Raw genomic sequence first — 21475 nt, 5'->3', positions numbered from 1 at the left:
TTCAGTTGTACATAACGTTGGTTAGGCTGCATTTGGAGTACTGTGTGCAGTTCTGGACGCCGCACTAAAGGAAAGATGTGATTAAGCTAGAGAGGATGCAGAAAAGATTCACAAGGATGTTGCCTGATTTGGAGGGCTTGAGTTATAAAGAGAGATTGGTAGGCTGGGTCTGTTTTCCCTGGAGCAAAAGAGGCTGAGAGGGGACATGATAGAGATATATAAAATTGAGGCATAGATAGTGTAGATAGCCAGAGTCTGTTTCCCACGGTAGGGGTGTCTAAAACTAGAGGGTATAGATTTAAGGTGAGAGGGAAGAGGTTTAAAGGGGATCAAAGGGGTAAATTTTTCACAACGAATAGTGGGTATCTGGAATGAGGAGGTGGTGGAGGTAAGAACAGTAGCAACATTTAAGAGGCATCTGGACAGGTACTTGAATGAGCAAGGCATTGAGGGATATGGAATTAATGCAGGCAGGTGGGATTAGTATAGATGGGCATTAGGGTCAGCATGGATGCAGTGGGCCGAAGGGCCTGTTTCTAGGCTGTACGACTCTGACTATAACAGTTGAAAAAAAAAGAGACTGCAATTTTAAGACGACAGAGAAGGAAGGTCTCTCCCTGTTTCCCTCTCAGTCGACGGTCCAATGATCCACGGAAGCCATTCAAACCTCAAGCGAGAAAACTCCTCCAGCTAAACCAGTTTAAAAGTGTGCACTGAGCCCTTTACATCAAACCCAAAGCCAGTAACTGAACTCCAGCTATTACTTTAAACCTTTCCCCTTCTTTCTCCTCCTCTGCCTCTATTTGCGTGTGTGTTTATTGCATATGCATGCTAGCGTGGTCACGTCGTGTATTTCTAGTAGTTTTAACCGAATTAGAGTTTTAAGGCTAAAACTTACACCTTTCTTGTTTAAATCTAAGAAAACCTGTCTGGTTGATTTCTTTGCCATAACAATTAGAGCGGTGAACAAGGATTCACTGAGGGGAAGCTTAAAACATGGTGTTTTTAAAAATTAAACCCTATTACAGCTAAATCAGGCAAAAGCTGAGGGGAGCCCTAGATCCCTGTCTCTCCTAGTTGTAACAGAAATTTGGGGGCTAGCATCCGGGATTGGACCCACAGACAAACGGGAAATTGAAAGTGCGAAGTCAAATTGATCCCAATCAAAACGAGAAACTATTTCCATATAGGTTTTCTGGTGGTTGTGTGTGCTAGAATACCAACATGTCTGTGACTGAGGCCAGGGTGAAGTAACTTGGGATAAGTTAAAAGCACTGTCCATGGAAGAGTTAAGAAAAATGGCTGAACAGTGTGGGATCACTGTCCATGCCAAGGCTAGAACATAAGAGATAGGAGCAGGAGTAGTACATTCAGCCCCTCAAGCCTGCCCTGCAATAAGATCATGGCTGATCTGTCCCAGGCTTAAGTCCTAAGGCTAGTGGCCAACCATTTTTCCCTTTAATCTTAATGATCAGAAATGGGGTTAGAATAGACTGACACGGTATTGCTAGCAAAAATACAATTGGAACAGAGGAAACTTGAATTAGAAGGTAGGGAAAGAGAGACAGCAGAAAGAAAAAGAAAGAAAGAACCTTCAAGAAGTGTGGAGAAAGAGCTGTGGCGGCTTAAGTTAACTAGGGGCTGACAGAGTAACTCCGGTGAAAGCATGGCCAATATGGAGAATAATCATTTGGGGCTGTGTACTGAATTGTTTAAATTTTCCCAATTGATCCCAAAATTCAGTGAGAGAGAGATGGATGCATTTTTTGTCTTTTGAAAAACTTGCAAGGCAGTTAAAGTGGCCAGCTGAGACTTGGACTCTTATGTTGCAAAGTAAGCTAACAGGAAAAGCCCATGAGGTTTATTGCCTGTTGCAGATGAGAGTTCAACAAATTATGAACTGACAAAAAATGCTATGCTCAGGGCATATGAGCTAGTACCGGAAGCCTATCGCCAGAAATTTTGAACCCTGAAGAAGCAAGCTGATCAAACTTAGCTGGAGTTTGAGAGAAGTAAGCAGCTGGCTTTTGACCAGTTGTTGAGGGCTCTTAAAGTGCAGCCCAGCTATGAAAATCTGAGAGGTAGTTTTGCTAGAGGAATTTAAAAACTCTCTCCCCATCTCCATAAAGACTCACGTGGAAAAACAAAAAGTTCATGGAGCAAGGCAAGTCGCAGCTCTGGCTGATGTGTTGCTCGCATATGCAAGTCGGTTCCCCAGGGGAAAACCTTTCCTAGTTACCCCCACAAAAGGACAAAGGTTGGGAGGGTGATAGAAACCCAAGCAGTCCTGGGAGAAAGAAAAGCAGGAGACACAGGCGGCCCTCCTTCAGCCAAAAAGGATAGTGCTGTAAGTAGGAATGAGACCCGGAGACCTGTGTGCTTCCATTGTAATAAAGCAGGTCATTCAAAAGCTGACTGCTGGAAACTATGGGGAAAACCTGTAAGGTTAATCAGGGCACACCCGCGCAGTGAAGGTGAAAGGACCCTGATGGAAGCACAGCTGAACAAGCTGTGGCTTTAACTGAAGCAGTTGTAAGGTCCAGGAAACATACTGTTGTAGGTGCAGGAAAATTTAATAGAATTCCTGAAGGTTATCAGGATTTTGTGTCTGAAAGGAGAGTAACCCCAAAACCCTCGAGTGGGGCAAGCAAGCCAATAATAGTCCTCAGGGATACAGGGGCCATCAGATCTTTCCCCCAGAGAGTGCAGTAAATACCAGAATGGTGGTGAATTGTATTGGAGGGCAGTGTACGCCTGTACCTTTACGTCGGGTGCACTTGGAGTGCGACCTAGTTTCAGGACCGATGACTGTAGGAATTGGCCCTAGTTTGCCTGTGGATGGGGTTGACCTGCTCCTAGGTAATGATCTGGCAGGGGGCAAAGGTGGCAGCTCCCCCAGTGGTGATGAAGAAACTGCAGGAGGTCAGAGAGACAGGGCAGTGGCAGGAGACAGTCCCCTGCATGTGTACGGAAGCAGGCCATGATCAAGCCAGCTCCCCCAGAGAAGACTGAATTGGCACTGCAGGCAGCTGACCATGAGGTCTGTCTGTCTCAGACATTCTTTGGAAAGTTAGAAGACCCAAGGACTGAGTTAAATGGATCTTCCCTAGCTGAGGCTCAACGAGCCGACCTAGTACTGAGAGTTAGCACCAGGTGCCCAGACTGAAATTGAAGCAGAGGGAGTCCCTGATTATTTTCTTTTTTTTGATTATTATTTAAAGAATGAGTACTGATGAGGAAGTGGCGTTCTCCTCATAGACCTGAGGACAGAGTGGACAGTGGTTCACCAGGTAGTGATGCTGCAGAGGTAATAGAGAGAAATATTAAGAATGGCCCATGAGATTACAATGGCTGTACATGTCAGTGTACAAAAAAACACATAAGAAAGCAGTTTGACTGTCCAAAACTCCACAAAGATGTGGTGGAGCACGCTAGAAGTTGCCACGTGTGCCAGGTTGAGGGTAAACCCCAACCCACAGTGAAACCTGCATCCCATAAGTCTTGTATTGGTTTTCGGGAAATCCTCCAGCAGAGGTCGTAACAACGGTTACTGCAACAAATTGATTTTAATTACTGCTACATTTAATTCCAACCTCATGCATTTTCTACACAAATGAGGGGCCATAAGCAAATATCAACTAATGATTCGGAGGAAATGTACACATCGGAACTTTTATAACTTGACTTTTTTTCTTTTTAGAGTTGCTGGCTAAGCTGCAGTTTATTTCCACCATTGGCAGACTTTATCTTTTAATCAATTAATGATTTATAAGAACAAACGTCAAGATTTCTATCGACTAGGCGTTCACTGTTTCACAATCTTATTTATATTTATAATTAGGCAGTGGACCAATGAATCCCATTCTGTTAGATGATTATCATGACAAAGCAATATCAAAAGTGACAGGAAAATACAACTATTTCTCAGAGCTGGTAAGTAATCTGTTAAATTCAGGGGATGGTCATTAAGATAGTGAAATAAAATTTGTGTATGTACAAAACAGCAACTTGCATTTATGTAGACCCTTTAACAGAGTAAAACATCCCAAAGTGCTTCACAGAAGTATTACCTGACAAAAAGTTATACCAACCAAAGAAAGAGACATTAGCACAGGTGGCCGAAAGCTTGGTCAAAGAGCTAGGTTTTAAAGAGGATCCTAAACGAGGAGAAAGAATTGAAGAGGTTTCAGGAGGGAATTCCAGAGGATATGACCTAGGCAGCTGAAAGCACAGCTGCTAGTAGTGAAGTGAAGGAGAGGGGATGGACAAGAGACCAAAGTTGCGTGGAGTCCAGCATTTGCAATGGGTTGTAGGATTGAAGGAGGTTACAGAGATCAGGAGCGATTTGCACTTGAGAATCTGAATTTCAAAATTGAGGCATTCAGAAACCAGAAGCCAGTGTAGGTCAGCAAATAAATGGGGATTGGGTCAATCAGATTTGGTGCAATTTAGGATATGGGCAGCAGAGTTTTGAATGAGCTCAAATTTATAAAGGGTGGAAAATGGAAGGCTGGCCACAAGAGTATTGAAGTAGTTGAGCCTGGAGTTAACAAAAGCATGAATGAGGGTTTTAGCAGTAGTTGGGCTAAGTCAGAAGCAGAGACAGGTGATTGTGTACATACATGTACACCTGGGCATTGTAATCAAAAAGTTACACCAAGTACACGGTTACAAATTACTCATTTAAAAAAAAAGTCTGCTGGCCAACATCAAAGGTCAGGGAAGACCACTGAAGTGGACTGTATGAGTGGATTTGGAAGAGAATTAGATGTATTTCTGGTGAGAAGGGATTTAAGAGTATGATGAGAAGAAAGATAATAAGAGCCCTGAAATTCCTGGTGAGCTTCTGGAGCACAGCAGAGCAGGATCCACCCAGTCAGTCTCAACACTGCCATATATCCAAGTTCAGCAAATTTAGATAATTCAAGCCATTGGACACACCATTTCAGAATAACTGGGGCCTCTTCCAATGCAGGAGGAATATCATTGAAGCACATTGCTGTATTATTCCAAAGCCAGTTAAGCCAAGCAGAGTGACAAGATGAAAAACTGAAAGGCCCAACATTTAAATTTGCCACCTTCCCAGTGGCAGTTGGTCACACCATGATCGATTGCCACAGGAGAATTAACTCTTAAAGACTTGCTAAGTGCCCCAATTCCACCAGAATTTAATCCTGACGCACACTGTATTCTACTTCATGTAGATTTACTATGGCAAGTCTGGAAGGATTCAGGCTGGCTGACGTCATCCTACCAGTCCAATCCCTTCTTTCATCATCACAAGAAGCACCAGCCCACACTTCCTGTGGAGATCCAGCATGACCCATCCCACCCAAAACTCTCCCTCTCCCTGCCAAACCTGTGCAATTCCAGCGTTAAGGTTTGTCTTCACAGGCCTAATGACAGTTTCCTGTGGACCGGAGGCGGGAGGGCTAGAAAATTGGCCTTGGAGAGCAGGTTACCACCTCCAGGCCATTTTAAAACTGATGGGGCTGACGACCACAGCGAGCTGCAGGTAACCTATTAAGGGCATTTTCAAGGGTGCACCCTCTCTTACTTGTATTGACAGCTCCCAACTCTGATCATAGTGCTGCTGATCTCGCAGGGCTGGAGGGCTTCCTATTGGCCAGCTCTAAAATATCGCATAGGGCCTCGGGTGCAGACGCGGGGATCGGGACCCAAAAATGGTCCCGACATGAGTGTCCCAAACCCAAAGCAAACATCCTGCCTGTTAACTTCTGAACTTTTAGTAAACAATATGGTCACGTTCTGCTCTAAAGTTTTTTCTTTGTTTTGCCTTACAGTAAGAATAAATGAATTGCCGAACATCTATGATTTAATATTTTAGTGGCCTAAAACTAGCAAACTTGTCAATGCATGTCTCAGTTCAAAACTCAGGTGACCAGTGAGCATCGCATAGGTAAAGTCTAGTTTGAAGAGGGTAAAAAGGTAAATAAGAGTTTGGGGACAGTGGGAGTAAGATTGAGATGGAGATGGGTGATATTTTGAAGGTGAAAATTGGCATTTTATCTGAATGTGCAGCACTCTAGTACTGCACTGAAGTATCAACCTACATTTTTGTGCTCCAGGTTCTGGGGTGGGATTTGAACTCAGAACCTTCTAACTCTGTGCAGCCCCATCCTCCAGCCTCCATAAACTTGAGCTCATCCAAAACTCTGCTGCCTGTATTCTAACACACCAACTCCCATGCACCCATTATCCCTGTGCTCACTAAACTACATTGGCTCCCTGTCCAGCAGCACCTTGATTTCAAAATTCATATCTTTGTGTTCAAATCCTCATGGCCTCTCTGCTCCCTATTGCTGTAATCTCCTCCTGCCCGACAATCCTCTGAGATATCTGTGCTGCTCCAATTCTGGCCTCTTGAGAATCTCGATTTTAATCACTCCACCATTTGTAGCCATGCCTTTCAGTGCCTGTGCTCTAAGCTGTGGGATTCCCTCCCTGGACTCCGACCTCACTCTCACTCTCTCGCTGTCGTAGTAACACCACTATATAGCCAAGTATTACATTGTGTCTGAAGGCGCTCCGGAGAAGCATCTTGAGATGTTTTTATTCAGTTAAAATCTCACTCTGTATTGCAGAATGAATACAGCATGGACAAATGAAAAGCAAAATAGTATTTGACATTTAATACGTGCCACAATAATCCACGTACTGTGAAAAAATACCATCACCCAATGTGCTGAGTGTTGTCATTTTTCAGTATGGCCATAAGGTGGCAGACTTAACTGTAACCTCAGGATAATTCCCATTCAGGTTTGCCTCACTATGAAAATAGTAAGGTAGGATTTCATCTTTATTGCCGAGGCATTACATATTGCCTAGATGGAATACCGAGAGGAAGACCCTGAAGACTCAGTAATGGATGTGCAATTCTCTCCACTCAGTTTTCCTTTCTGCAATCCACCTAGATGGTGATTAATGCTTAGCCTGTAAAGATGCAAATTTACTCCTACAATTATTTTTTCCTCTAAGCCAATAACAGTTAAACAAATTATTGCAGATCTTGGCTCTTAATTTGAATAGAAATAGCTAAATCATTGTGGATGGGTGTTTGTAGGGAGAGGGAAGGTCAAAAATCTGGATAAGTTAGATTAATGGAAATTAATCCTTAAAGAGTAAAATGGCTTTACTGCATAGAGATGTCAGAAAGAGGCTTGACTCTGAAGTTACACTGCAACTTCATACGCCTGCCTGCCCTCCCAAAGGAGACAGATTTATGATAATTGGCATAAAGTGTAGGGGAGAAATGAGAATTTCTTTATGCAGTGAGTTATGATTTGGAATGCACTGCCTGAAAAGGTGGTGGAAGCAGTCTCAATTGTAACTTTCAAAGGGGTAGTCAAAGGAAGGATTTAAAAAAAGGCAATCATCTTGTGGAGGCTGAGGGTACAGTTCAGGTACTAAATGAGTACTATGCATCTTTGAGGATGCTACCACTGCCACAGTTGAAGGGAGGGGGGCGGCAGGGAGGTGATGGGTAGAGAAATTAGATGGGATAAAAATAAAGAGGAGCTACTTAAAAAGGTGATAGTACTCAATGTAAAAATGGCACCCAGTGCAGATGGGATGCATCTTAGGTTGTTGAGGAAAGTAAGAGTAGAAATAGCAGAGACCCTGGCAAAACCTTTTCAATCCTCCTACTTTATTAAAACCCCTCCTAACGTTGAACATTTTTATCAAATCACCCCTTCTCCTTCTCTGCTGTAAAGAGAATAATCCCAGCCTCTCTGGTCTCTCCTCATAACTGAACCAGAAAACTAAAGGATTGCAAATGTTTAAAGAGGGGGAGAGGGATAAACCCAGTAACTACAGGTCAATCAGCCTAACATTGGTGGTAATATTAATTGTCACTGGAAAAGCATAGATTAATAAATGAAAGCTGGCACAAATTTGTTGAAAACAAATTGTTTGACTAACGATTGATTTCCTTTGAAGTAACAGAGGGTTGTCTTTCAGAAGGTGTTCGATAAAATGCCACAAAATTGCAGCCCATGGGATTAAAGGGCAGTTGCAGCCTGGATACAAAATTGACTGAGACAGAAAGCAGGGATTAGTTGTTTTTTAGGCCAGAGGGAAGGATGCAAATGGTCAGTTTTGGACCACTATTCTTTTTAATATATATTAATGACCTTAATGTGGGCATAAAGAGTATCCATTCAAAGTTTGATGGCACCAACTTAGAAATATAGTAAACAATGAGTACCTAAACAGACTGGTGAATCAGGCAGACAAATGACAGATGAAATTTCATGCAGAGAAGTGTGAAGTAATGCTTTAGGGAAGGAAGAATGAGAAGTGGCAATATAAACTAAATTGTGGAACAGAAAGACCTGGGGGTGCATATACACAAATCTTTGAAGGTGACAGGACAAGTGAGAACGTGTTAAAATATCTTCTGGGATCCTGAGCTTTATAAATCGAGGCATAGATTACAGAAGCAATGAAATTATGATTTTTTTTTAATTCATTCATGGGATGTGGGCATCACTGGCCAGGCCAGCATTTATTGCCCATCCCTAATTACCCTTGAGAAGGTGGTGGTGAGCTGCCTTCTTGAACTGCTGCAGTCCATTTGGGGTAGGTACACCCACAGTGCTGTTAGGAAGGGAGTTCCAGGATTTTGACCCAGCGACAGTGAAGGAACGGCAATATTGTTCCAAATCAGGATGGTGTGTGACTTGGAGGGGAACTTGCAGGTGGTGGTGTTCCCATGTATTTCCTGTCCTTGTCCTTCTTGTTGGTAGAGGTCGTGGGTTTGGAAGGTGCTGTCTAAGGAGCCTTGGTGCATTGTTGCAGTGCATCTTGTAGATGGTACATACTGCTGCCACTGTGCGTCGGTGATGGAGGGAGTGAATGTTTGTATATGGGTGCCAATCAAGCGGACTGCTTTGTCCTGGATGGTGTCGAGCTTCTTGAGTGTTGTTGGAGCTGCACCCATCCAGGCAAGTGGAGAGTATTCCATCACACTCCTGCCTTGTGCCTTGTAGATGGCTTTGGGGAGTCAGGAGGTGATTTACTTGCCTCAGGATTCCCAGCCTCTGACCTGCTCTTATAGCCACAGTATTTATATGGCTACTCCAGTTCAGTTTCTGGTCAATGGTAGCCCCTAGGATGTTGACAGTGGGAGATTCAGTGATGGTAATGCCGTTGACTGTCAAGGGGAGATGGTTAGATTCTCTCTTGTTGGAGATGGTCATTGCCCGGCACTTGTGTGGCGCGAATGTTAATTGCCACTTATCAGCCCAAGCTTGGATATTGTCCAGGTCTTGCTGCATTTCTACACGGACTGCTTCAGTATCTGAGGAGTTGCGAATGGTGCTGAACATTGTGCAATCATCAGCGAACATCCCCACTTCTGACCTTATGATTGAAGGAAGGTCATTGATGAAGCAGCTGAAGATGGTTGGGCCTAGGACACTACCCTGAGGAACTCCTGCAGTGATATCCTGGAGCTCAGATGATTGACCTCCAACAACCACAACCATCTTCCTTTGCGCTAGGTATGACTCCAGCCAGCGGAGGGTTTTTCCCCTGATTCCCATTGACCTCAGTTTTGCTAGGGCTCCTTGATGCCATATTCTGTCAAATGCTGCCTTGATGTCAAGGGCAGTCACTCTCACCTTGCCTCTTGAGTTCAGCTCTTTTGTCCATGTTTGAACCAAGGCTGTAATGAGGTCAGGAGCTGAGTGGCCCTGGTGGAACCCAAACTGAGCGTCTCTGAGCAGGTTATTGTTAAGCAAGTGCCACTTGATGGCACTGTTGATGACACCTTCCATCACTTTACTGATGATTGAGAGTAGGCTGATGGGGCAGTAATTGGCCGGGTTGGACTAGTCCGGCTTTTTGTGTACAGGACATACCTGGGCAATTTTCCACATTGCAGGGTAGATGCCAGTGTTGTAGCTGTACTGGAACAGCTTGGCTAGGGGCGGCGGCAAGTTCTGGAGCACAGGTCTTCAGTACTATTGCCGGAATATTGTCAGGGCCCATAGCTTTTGCAGTATCCAGTGCCTTCAGTCATTTCTTGATGTCACGTGGAGTGAATCAAATTGGCTGAAGTCTGGCATCTGTGATGCTGGGGACTTCAGGAGGAGGCCGAGATGGATCATCAACTCGGCACTTCTGGCTGAAGATTGTTGCAAATGCTTCAGTCTTATCTTTCGCACTGATGTGCTAGGCTCCCCCATCATTGAGGATGGGGATATTTGTGGAGCCACCTCCTCCAGTTAGTTGTTTAGTTGTCCACCACCATTCATGGCTGGATGTGGCAGGACAGCAGAGCTTAGATCTGATCCGTTGGTCATGGGATCGCTTAGCTCTGTCTATCGCATACTGCTTTCGCAGTTTGGCATGCAGATAGTCCTGTGTTGTAGCTTCACCAGGTTGACACCTCATTTTGAGGTATGGCTGGTGCTGCTCCTGGCATGCCCTCCTGCACTCTTCATTGAACCAGTGTTGGTCTCCTGGCTTGATGCTAATGGTAGAGTGGGAGATATGCCGGGCATGAGGTTACAGATTGTGGTTGAGTACAATTCTGCTGCTGCTGATGGCCCACAGCGCCTCATGGATGCCCAGTTTTGCATTGCTAGATCTGTTCAAAATCTATCCCATTTAGCACGGTGATAGTGCCACACAACACGATAGACAGTATCCTCAATGTGAAGGCGGGACATCGTCTCCACAAGGACTGTGTGGTGGTCACTCCTACCAATACAGTCATGGACAGAAGCATCTGAGGCAGGCAGATTGGTGAGCACGAGGTCAAGTATGCTTTTCCCTCGTGTTGGTTCCCCCACCACCTGCCGCAGACCCAGTCTAGCAGCTATGTCCTTTAGGGCTTGGTCAATAGTGGTACTACAGAGCCACTCTTGGTGATGGACATTGAAGTCCCCCACCCAGAGTACATTTTGTGCCCTTGCCACCCTCAGTGCTTCCTCCAAGTGGTGTTCAGCATGGAGGAGTACTGAGTCATCAGCTGAGGGAGGGTGGTAGGTGGTAATCAGTAGGAGGTTATCTTGCCCATGTTTGACCTGATGCCATGAGACTTCATGGGGTCCAGAGTCGATGTTGAGGACTCCCAGGGCAACTCCCTCCCTACTGTACACCACTGTGCCACCACCTCTGGTGGGTCTGTCCTGACGGTGGGAGAATACATACCCAGGGATAGTGATTGCAGTGTCTGGGACATTGTCTGTAAGGTATGATTCCGTAAGTATGACTATATCAGGCTGTTGCTTGACTAGTCTGTGGGACAGTTCTCCAACTTTGGCACAAGCCCCCAGATGTTAGTACGGAGGACTTTGCAAGGTCGACAGGGCTGGGTTTGCCTTTGTTGTTTCCGGTGCCATGGTCGATGCCGGGTGGTCCGTCAGGTTTCATTCCTTTTTATTGACTTCGTAGCGGTTAGGTACAACTGAATGGTTTGCTGGGCCATTTCAGAGAGCATGTAAGAGTTAACCACATTACTGTGGCTCTGGAGTCACATGTAGGCCAGACCAGGTAAGGACAGCAGATTTCCTTCCCTAAAGGACATTAGTAAACCAGATGGGTTTTTACAACAATCAACAATGGTTTCACGGCCATCATTAGACTTTTAATTCCCGATTTATTAATTAAATTCAAATTCCACCTTCTGTGGTGGGATTTGAATCCATGTCCCCAGAGCAATACCCTGGGTCTCTGGGTTACTAGTCCAGTGATAATACCACTATGCCACCGCCTACCTTTTATAAAATATTGGTTAGGCCCCAGCTGGAGCATTATGTCCAATTTTGAGCAAAACACTTAAGGAAGGATGTCAAGGCCTTGGAGGGGATGGAGAGAAGTTTTAATACCAGGGCTGATGGACTTCAGTTATCTAGAGAAGCTGAAGAAACTGGGTTTGTTCTTCCTGGAGTAGAGAAGGAGATTTAATTAAGGTGTTCAAAATTATGGAGGAATTAATACAGTAAATACCAAAACACACTTTCCACTGGCAGGAGGGTTAGTAACCAATGAATAATGAAGTAAGTTAATTCACTAAAGAACAAGAGGGGGATGAATCATAGAATGATATAATACAGAAGGAGGCCATTTTGACAAATCGTGCCTATGTCAGCTCTTTGAACCAGCCGTCCAATTAATCTCACTCTCTTGTTCTTTCCATGTAGTCCTGTAATTTTTTTTGTCCTTCATGTACTTATCCACTTCCCTTTGAAAGTTACAATGAGAGTCAGAGTCGTACAGCATAGAAACAGGCCCTTCAGCCCACCGCGTCCATGCTGACCATAATGCCTATCTATATTAATCCCAACTGCCTGCATTAATTCCATATCCCTCTAGGCCTTGCTCATTCAAGTACCTGTCCAGATGTCTCTTAAATGTCGCTACTGTTCCTGCCTCTACCACCTCCTCTGGCAGCTCATTCCAGATACCCACTATTCTTTGTGTGAAAAATTTACCCCTTTTGATCCCCTTTAAACCTCCTCCCTCTCATTTTAAATCTATGCCCTCTAGTTTTAGTCACCCCTACCATGGGAAACAGACTCTGGCTATCTACCCTATCTATGCCTCTCATAATTTTATATACCTATATCATGTCCCCTCTCAGCATCCTTCGCTCCAGGGAAAACAGACCCAGCCTATCCAATCTTTCTTTATAACTCAAGCCCTCCAAACCAGGCAACATCCTTGTGCATCTTTTCTGCACCCTCTCTAGCTTAATCACATCTTTCCTGTAGTGCGGCGACCAGGACTGCACACAGTGCAGCCTATGCAGCCTAACCGATGTTATGTACAACTGTAACATGACATCCCAACTCTTGTACTCAATGCCGTGGCCGATGAAGGCAAGCATGCCCATACGCCTTCTTCACCACCCTGTCTACCTGTGTTGTCACTTTCAGGGAACTATGTACTTGCATCCCAAGGTCTCTCTGCTCCACAACACTCCCCAAGGCCCTGCCAATCACTGTATATGTCCTGCCCTGGTTTAACTTCCCAAAATGCATCACTTCGCACTTGTCTGCCTTAAATTCCATTTGCCAATCTCTTGCCGACTTTCCCAGTTTATCTATATCCTGCTGTAACCTTAGACAACGTTCTTCGCTGTCCACTATACCACCAATTTTGGTGTCATCTGCAAACTTACTAATCATGCCTCCTACATTCACATCCAAGTCATTAAAATATATGACAAACAACAGAGGGCCCAGCACCAATCCCTGCGGCACACCACTGGTCACCGGACTACAATCTGAAAAACAACCCTCCACTACCAACCTCTGCCTCCTATCACCAAGCCAATTTTTGTATCCAATTGGCTAGCTCACCCTGGATCCCATGTGTTCAAACCTTCTGGACCAGCCTACCATGTGGGACCTTGTTAAAGGCCTTGCTAAAGTCCATGTAGACCACGTCCATCGCCCTGCCCTCGTCAATCCTCTTGGTCACCTCCTCAAAAAAACTCAAATTCGTGAGACATGATTTCCCACATACAAAGCCATACTGACTATCCCTAATCAGACCTTGCCTTTCCAAATGCATATAAATCCTGTCTCAGAATCCCTTCCAATAACTTTCCCACCACTGATGTAAGGCTCAACAGCCTATAGTTCCCTGGCTTATTCCTGCTGCCCTTCTTAAATAAAGGCACAACATTACTATCCTCCAGTCTTCCGGTACCTCACCTGTGGCTAACGATGATACAAAAATATCTGCCAGGGCCCCAGTAATCTCCTACCTTGCTTCCCATAGCATCCTACGATACACCTGGTCAGGAGCTTCAAAACCTCCAACACCTCTTACTTTGTAATGTTGATATACTCCAGGATATCGCTGTTCCCTCCCTTGAACTCACTAGCTTCTGTGACCTTCTCCACGGTAAATACAGACGAGAAGTATTCATTTAAGACCCCTCCCATTTCCCGTGGCTCCACACATAGATTACCACACTGATCCTTAAGGGGACCTACTCTCTCCCTAGCAACCGTTTTACTCTTAATGTACTTATAGAATCTTTTAGGATTCTCCTTCATCTTATCTGCCAGGGAAATCTCATGGCCCCTTTTCGCCCTCCTAATTTCCTTCTTAAGTGTACTCCTACATCTCTTATACTCCTCGAGGGACTCGCTTGATCCCAGCTGCCTATACCTGACAGATGCCTTCTTCTTTGTCCTGAACAGACCCTAAATATCCCTCATCAACCAAGGTTCCCTAAACTTGCCAGCCTTGCCCTTCAATCTAACAGGAACATGCTGGCCCTGAATGCTTCCTATCTCACTTTTAAAAGCCTCCCACTTGCCAGACGTCCCTTTACCTGTAAACAGGTAAAGTAAATGCAGTTTAACCTACCAGACCTTCCACGCTCGCTGTCCTGCCCGTGCCCGGCCTGCCTACTGGACTTGCTTCAACCACATTTGCCTCAACTATCTTATCGGAGAGACTACTACTTTGGGTCCCACCCCCTTGTCAGACTAGTTTAAACCCTCACGAGTAGTACTGGCAAACTCCCCGCAAGAATATTGGTCCCTTTCCAGTTCAGATGCAATCCATCCCTCTTGTACAGGTCACCTCTGCACCAGAAGAGATCCCAATGGTCCAAGTAGCTGAAGCCCTCCCGCCTACACCAGCTCTTCAGCCACGCATTCATTTGCCTTATCCTCCTATTCCTACTCTCACTAGCATTGAATCTGCTTCCACCACCCTTTCAGATACTTCATTCCAACAACTTGCTCTGTTTTAACAAAAAAAAATTCCTCATACTCCCTCTGGTTCTTTTACCAATCACCTTAAAGCTGCATCCTCTGCCACTGGAAACAGTTTCTACTTATTTACTCTATCAAACCCCTTCAAGACACCCCAGGTCTCTGTTTCTGTATCCTCTTTAAAGTTGTACCATTTATTTTATATTGCCTGTCCTCATTCTTCCTACCAAAATATATCACTTCACACTTCTATGCATTAAATTTCTCCTGCCATGTTTCTGCCCATTTCACCAGTCTGTCTATGTCCTCCTGAGGTCTGTTACTATCCTCCTCATTGTTTACTATATTTCCTGGTTTCATGTCATCTGCAAACTTTTAATTATGCCCTGTATACCCACATCCAGGTCATTAATCCATATCAAAAGAGCAGTGATCCTAATGGGGAACACCACTGTATACTTCCTTCCAGTCTGATCAGCAACCATTCACTACTCTTTGTTTTCCGCCCCTTGGCCAATTCCATATCTATGCTTCCACTGTCCCTTTAATCCATGGGCTTTAATTTTGCTTATGTCTATAATGTGGTACTTTGTCAAACACCTTTTTGAAAGCTGCATACACAATATCAACCACAATACCATCAACTCCCTCCGTTACTTCATCAAAGAACTCAATCAATTAGTCAAACACGATTTGTCTTTCCGAGCTGAAGATACATTTTTTTAAGCATTGGGTTGCTTTGATCTGGAACTCACTTCCTGTGACTTTCACAAAGGAATTGGAAATGTACTTGAAAAGGAAAATTTTCAGGGCTATGGAGAAAAAACAGGGGACGAATTAGATAGCTGTTTCAAAGAGCCAGCATGATCGGTTGCATGACTTCCTTCTGATTCAATGATTTTAATCCTTATCTGATGAATATTCAGAATGCTGTAAATACAAAGTTCCTACCTATATCAAAACAGGAGGATGCTATGAGCAAATAGCATGGCATCTATCAGACCATTTCCCTTCCACACTCTTGTTGCTATCCCTTCAAATCTGCTTGTTGTGTTAATGGGATATATTGTTAGTTGGACTGTTAAGAATAGATTGCTTAATACTCACTCCTATTAAGAGATCAGGCAGAGAGGCTAGCTTTTCCCATTATATTCTCAGCTGAAGTAGGAATTCAGCTTCACAACATTTTGATAATGATTTGGTTGTTTCTTGCTACTTGCCAGTTTGGGATTGGAATTTCTTGCTGATTACCAATCTCGGATTCATAGTTTTCCAAAACAAAAAGTTGAGATTTAATTGCACTATTTTCTGCGGTTTACTTGCTCCTCATTGATACCTACTGACTAAATTAAACAGTTTTAGATTTGTTCACATATACCTTGTTGAATATTTGATTTTAATAAGTGTGACCTCATTTTCACCAACCACTATTTTTTTGCTATCCACACATGTAAAACGTTAAAGTTAAATGCCTTTGAAATGAGCGAGAAGCACAACTTAAATAGATGAATATAGATATTAGGAGCTGGTTTGTAGCAGGCTAAGCACTGGGTATGTTTTGCTGACTTGCTCTGTTTCAAATTTTCAAACAGAAAGAACAGTCTCATCCAGCCTTTTTGCCTAATCCACCCTTGCGGCCTATGGAGAAAAAAGTGAATAGTAATAAAGTTTCCACAGATGCTAACATCAATTATCAATGTGCTGATGTGTCTTCTGCTTCACCAAGTATACCATCACATGATTCAATTGAAGCAGAGTCACAGTCACCCATGTGTGAAACATATTCGAAACCAAACGTTGAGATGAATACATGTAAAGATGAAACAAAACTGATTAATTGGAAAAATATGCGTTGTCAAACAGCTTTCTCAGCAGGTGTTTGCTGCCCTTATTCTGATATCCATATGTTAAGATACAAAGTTCAACAAATGAAAAATTATGAAAAACCCTCTGCATTTTGCCAACATCAGGAAGAAAGGATGATGGACTGTTGGGCAACTCCAGTTATAAATATGGACCCAGCTTGCAGAATAACAGATTTTGAGCATGCTCAACCCCTTTGGAAGAGAAAGTTACCAGCAAGACCAGAGACAGTGCAAGATGACATCAAATATATAGATTTACCACAGAGTAAATTGTCAGGTTATATAACAAAAGAGAATCACATGGCTCTGAGCAAGCCACCTTCTTCAAAAAGTGTTGAAAATAATGGAGAAAATGCAAAATGTCTTGAAGTCAACTATGCATCTGGTGATAGACAGCCCATATATACCTCTTGTGCTTCAGAAAACCAGGAAATGTTTGTACCATTCCAACAGCCTCAAGTTGAAAGGGGTAATATGTTGATTTGTGATGAACCTAAGCTTCAGATCTCAAAACTAAAATTCCCTCATCCATTCAATAAAACAGAGGTACACAAGCGATTACATGAGGCAGCACCAGAAAAAACAGTGGATTATCGAGATAACATCTTCTCAGGGAAGAAGCACACCTTCTTTGGTTTAAATTCTTCTTATTTCCACAATGGAACTTTTTAATCACCCATGGCTTTTCTGAACCTTTAACATTAAAGGTAACAATGATTTGCCTTTTGATTTATTGCACTTTATATCTGAACAGTTACTAGAATTGCAACATTGCTTCAGTATGGAGAATTAATCTTCACTTTATGATTCTGCATTGACTAACTCTTCATTCTCAGTGATTTCAAGCTTCTTCTCACCTCACTTTGCTCCTTCTCCTCTGAATTCACTGGCCTCCTTTGCTCCCTAAACCTGTCCCTCCATTTATTCTCTCCTACTATGTCCACAGCCACATCCTTACATTTGGTATCTCCCATGGCCTTTCTGCTGCCAGGCAAGGCCATCTCCAACCAATTTCCTTGTATCCATTAACAGCCACAGCTTCACAACCTCTTTCTTTCTATGTCCATCCCTGAAAAAGATTCTTCTTTAAATCACTTACTAATGCCCTTTCTAAAAGCCAACTGGTTAGCTTTAGCCTTCCACTTGCCACAAATTTTCTCTGGCTGGCTGTCTGCTTAGCTATTCCTTCAAGTCCACCCTTGATGCTGTTGTCCCTAGTAAAACCTTTACTCTCCTTCATCTTCATTTCTTCAACTCCAAGAGTGGCAGATTTGAGTGCAGCAGACACAACCTTTTTTTGCATGGTTTAGCATGCATCACCAGATCTAGCTGGAGCACATCAATCATGATCAGGTCTTAATCTGCTATGGCAAAAGCACCCACTACTCCAGAATCATCCTGGAGTTCAACGATAACCCTTGGCTTCTTTTCTCCACTATCAACAGATTCCTTGTACCATTATTTCCTGCCCCCTCCACCCTCGCGGCCAATAGTAACTGAGAAACTCGCGAACAAGTTTCTCAAAGATTGAGACCATCTATTCAGTTGTCTCTACTTTTTTCCCCTTTCCCTTGCCCTCAAAGTAATGCATCCTCACAGACTTCCATCTGTTTTAGTTCCGAATCCACATTTTTCAACAGTTTCTTTCCAATCTTCCTTTTGGCCTCTCCAAGCTTATCTTGTTTATAAAACCCACCTCCTGCTGAGGAGTTACAAATGGGACTGAACACTGCAATCAGTGAACATCCCCACTTCTGACCTTATAATGGAGGGAAGGTCATTGATGAAGTAGCTGAAGATGGTTGGGCAGAGGACACTGCCCTGCGAAACTCCTGCAGTGATGTACTGGGGCTGAGATAATTAGCAGTCAATACAACCATCTTCCTTTATGCTAGGTATGACTCCAACCAGTGGAGAGTTTTCCCACTGACTTCAATTTTACTGGGGCTCCTTGATGCCACCCACGGTCAAATGCTGCCTTGGTGTCAAGGGCAGTCACTCTGATCTCACCTCTTGAATTCAGCTCTTTTGTCCATATTTGGACCAAGGCTGTAATGAGTTCTGAAGCTGAGTGGCCCTGACGGAACCCAAACTGAGCATTGGTGAGCAGATTATTGGTGAGTAAGTGCTGCTTGATAGCACTATCAACGACACCTTCCATCACTTTGCTGATAATTGAGATTAGAATGATGGGAATGGTAATTGGCTGGATTGGATGTGTCCTTTTGTTTTTGTGATTAGGACGTACCTGGGCAACATTCCACATTGTCAGGTAGATGCTATGTTGTAGCTGTACTGGAACAGCTTGGCGAGGGTTATGGCTGGTTCTGGAGCACAAGTCTTCAGCACTACAGCCGTAATGTTGTCAGGGCCCATAGCCTTTGCAGTATCAAGTACACTCATTTGTTTCTTGGTATCGCATGGAGTGAATCGAATTGGCTGAAAACTGGCATCTGGGATGCTGGGCTCCTCAGGTGGGGGACGAGATTGATCATCCACTTGCCACTTCTAGCTGAAGATGATTGCAAATGCTTCAGTTTTTTCTTTTGCACTTGTGTGCTGGGCTCTGCCATCATTCAGGATGGGGATATTCATGGAGTCTCCTCCTCCCATTAGTTGTTTAATTGCTCACCACCATTCACTACTGGATGTGGCGGGACTGCAGAGCTTTGATCAGATCCTTTGGTTGTGGGATCACTTAGCTCTGACTATAGCATGCTGCTTCTGTTTAGCATGCATGTAGTCCTGTGTTGCAGCTTCAAGTTGGTACCTTTATTTTTAAGTATGCTTGGTACTGCTCCTGGCATGCTCTCTGATCCCATATATTCTCTGCCAGCAAAACCGCTTACTTCTACCTCTGACATCTCCTGCCCCTACCTCAGCATGTCCATGTCTTCTTTCACTTCCAGGGTTTAACTATTCCAGTGCTCCCAACTCTCTGTAAACTTCAGCCCACCCAAAGCTCTGCTGCCCATATATTCTATTCTATTCAATCTCAACCCTGTGTCTTGCTAACCTACATTGGTTCCCGGTTCCCCCAATATCTCCATTTTTAATTTCTCATCCTCCTGTTTAAAGCCCTTCATAGTTTTGCCCCTGCCTACCCCTGTAACCTGCTCCAACCACTGCCCCCCACCCCCCACCAAGCACTGCATTGCTCTGACTATGGCTTTTTGTACATCACCCATTCACTTCACCCCACAATTGTTATTGCCGTCTTCAGCCATCTGGGGCTCACCCTCTGCAATTCCCTCCCTAACTGCTTTTATATCTCCATCTGCCCTCCTTCTTTAAGGCCCTCTTTAAAACTCACCTCTTTGACCAAGTTTCCTCATTCTTATTACAATGTCCTGTTTTGGCAGCGTCCATTTTCAATCTGATTGTGCCTCTGGCAAGTGCCTTGGAAAATCTTTCTATAGGCACTATATAAATGCAATTTTTGTTATACTATGAAAATGATTTCTGCTGATGTACTGTCACTAATTCTGCAACCTCGGGATAACATGACAGCAATGTGGAATATTTGTTTTTCAATGCAAAGTACCAATTGAGTATGACTAATACTTTGGTTTGAGTATTGTGTGTGAAAATTGGTCAGCATTTTCGATCTTTTGAATCTATTAAGTGCAGAAAAAAATGATTAAAGAGACAAGTGGATTCACCCAAATTGTTATATTAATACCTGCAGTGGAGATATTTGTTCACTCAATCGCCACCACATTTCGTACTTTAAAATCACAAGTAGCAGTATGATGGAAATTTTGTGGAGGCTGTCCTAATATAGCCTGAAGTTCTAGTACATTGATATAGTAATTCGGCAGTCGGGCAGTAATTCATGAACTTTGCTTACGATGACTTTACAACTCTCATTCTCTTGCCATAATTTCAGTGGGAGGTTGGAAGAATCCCTGGAGAAAGTGTGAACGTACATTTAACAATTGTTACGGCCACATAGTGAGGGGTTTGGGTGGTTCCCACTGTTCAACTCCCAACTGACCGCAACAAGTATTTTTTAATTAGGATTTAACCCCTTTGTGTTTTCTTTGTCAAATAAACAGACAGTGACAGGTTTTCTTGTAGATTTAAAACAGAAAAACAATTATTTATTGGTCAATACACCTTAACCCAAAATTGTTGCAACCTCATCCATTCACGCATTCGTGTGCGTGCACACACACACGCACACATGAGAAAAGGGGTAAGCAATTCTAAGTGGGGATAGGTTTTGGGGGTCACGGTAAACCCGTTGACTCTTGGAAGTCAAGTTGTTGTTGGTTGCAGGCCTGAGGTGTTTGTAGGTTTCTCTCTTGGTTGAAAGTTCAGTTGAAGACAGTGGATCACTTCTAATTCACTGCATCCATTCTGGCTTGTTGGATTTTCGTCCCCGCTCCTCAGCTGGCAAAGCTGTTTGGTTCTCTGTCTCTCTCTCTGTCTCTCTCTCTGTCTCTCTGTCTCTCTCTCTCTGTCTCTCTCTCTCTGTCTCTCTCTCTCTGTCTCTCTCTCTGTCTCTCTCTCTGTCTGTCTCTCTCTCTCTCTCTCTCTCTCTCTCTCTCTCTCTCTGTGTGTGTCTCTCTCTCTCTCTGTCTCTCTCTCCCTCTTTCCCTCCCTCTCTTTCCCTCCCTCTCTTTCCCTCCTCTCTTTCCTCCCTCTCTTTCTGTCTCCCTCTCTTTCTGTCTCTCTCTCTTTCTCCCCGCCTCTCTTTCTCCCTCCCTCTCTTTCTCCCTCCCTCTCTTTCTCCCTCCCTCTCTCTCTCTCCCTCTCTCTCTCTCCCTCCCTCTCTCTCTCTCCCTCTCTCTCTCCCTCCCTCCCTCTCTCTCCCTCCCTCTCTCTCTCTCCCTCCCTCTCTCTCTCTCCCTCCCTCTCTCTCTCTCCCTCTCTCTCTCTCTCTCCCTCCCTCTA

At 44.0% G+C, this 21475-nt stretch overlaps 1 protein-coding gene across 1 annotated transcript in view; it reads left to right on the top strand.

The window, feature by feature from the left end:
* The window catches only part of LOC137384687 (sperm-associated microtubule inner protein 4), a 127535-nt gene extending 107363 nt beyond the window's left edge, over positions 1–20172 (top strand). The window contains exons 8-9 of the mRNA XM_068058970.1: positions 3842–3933; positions 16304–20172. Coding sequence (XP_067915071.1) covers positions 3842–3933; positions 16304–17248 — 1037 coding nt within the window. The 3' untranslated portion in view covers positions 17249–20172. The remainder of the gene's footprint in view (positions 1–3841; positions 3934–16303) is intronic.
* Positions 20173–21475: the final 1303 nt, after the last annotated feature.

The sequence above is a fragment of the Heterodontus francisci genome, chromosome 2, assembly GCF_036365525.1.
Source record: "Heterodontus francisci isolate sHetFra1 chromosome 2, sHetFra1.hap1, whole genome shotgun sequence".
In the NCBI taxonomy this organism is placed as follows: Eukaryota; Metazoa; Chordata; class Chondrichthyes; order Heterodontiformes; family Heterodontidae; genus Heterodontus; species Heterodontus francisci.
Note: the sequence above shows the minus strand (reverse complement) of the source record. Positions and strands in the feature narration are given on the sequence as shown.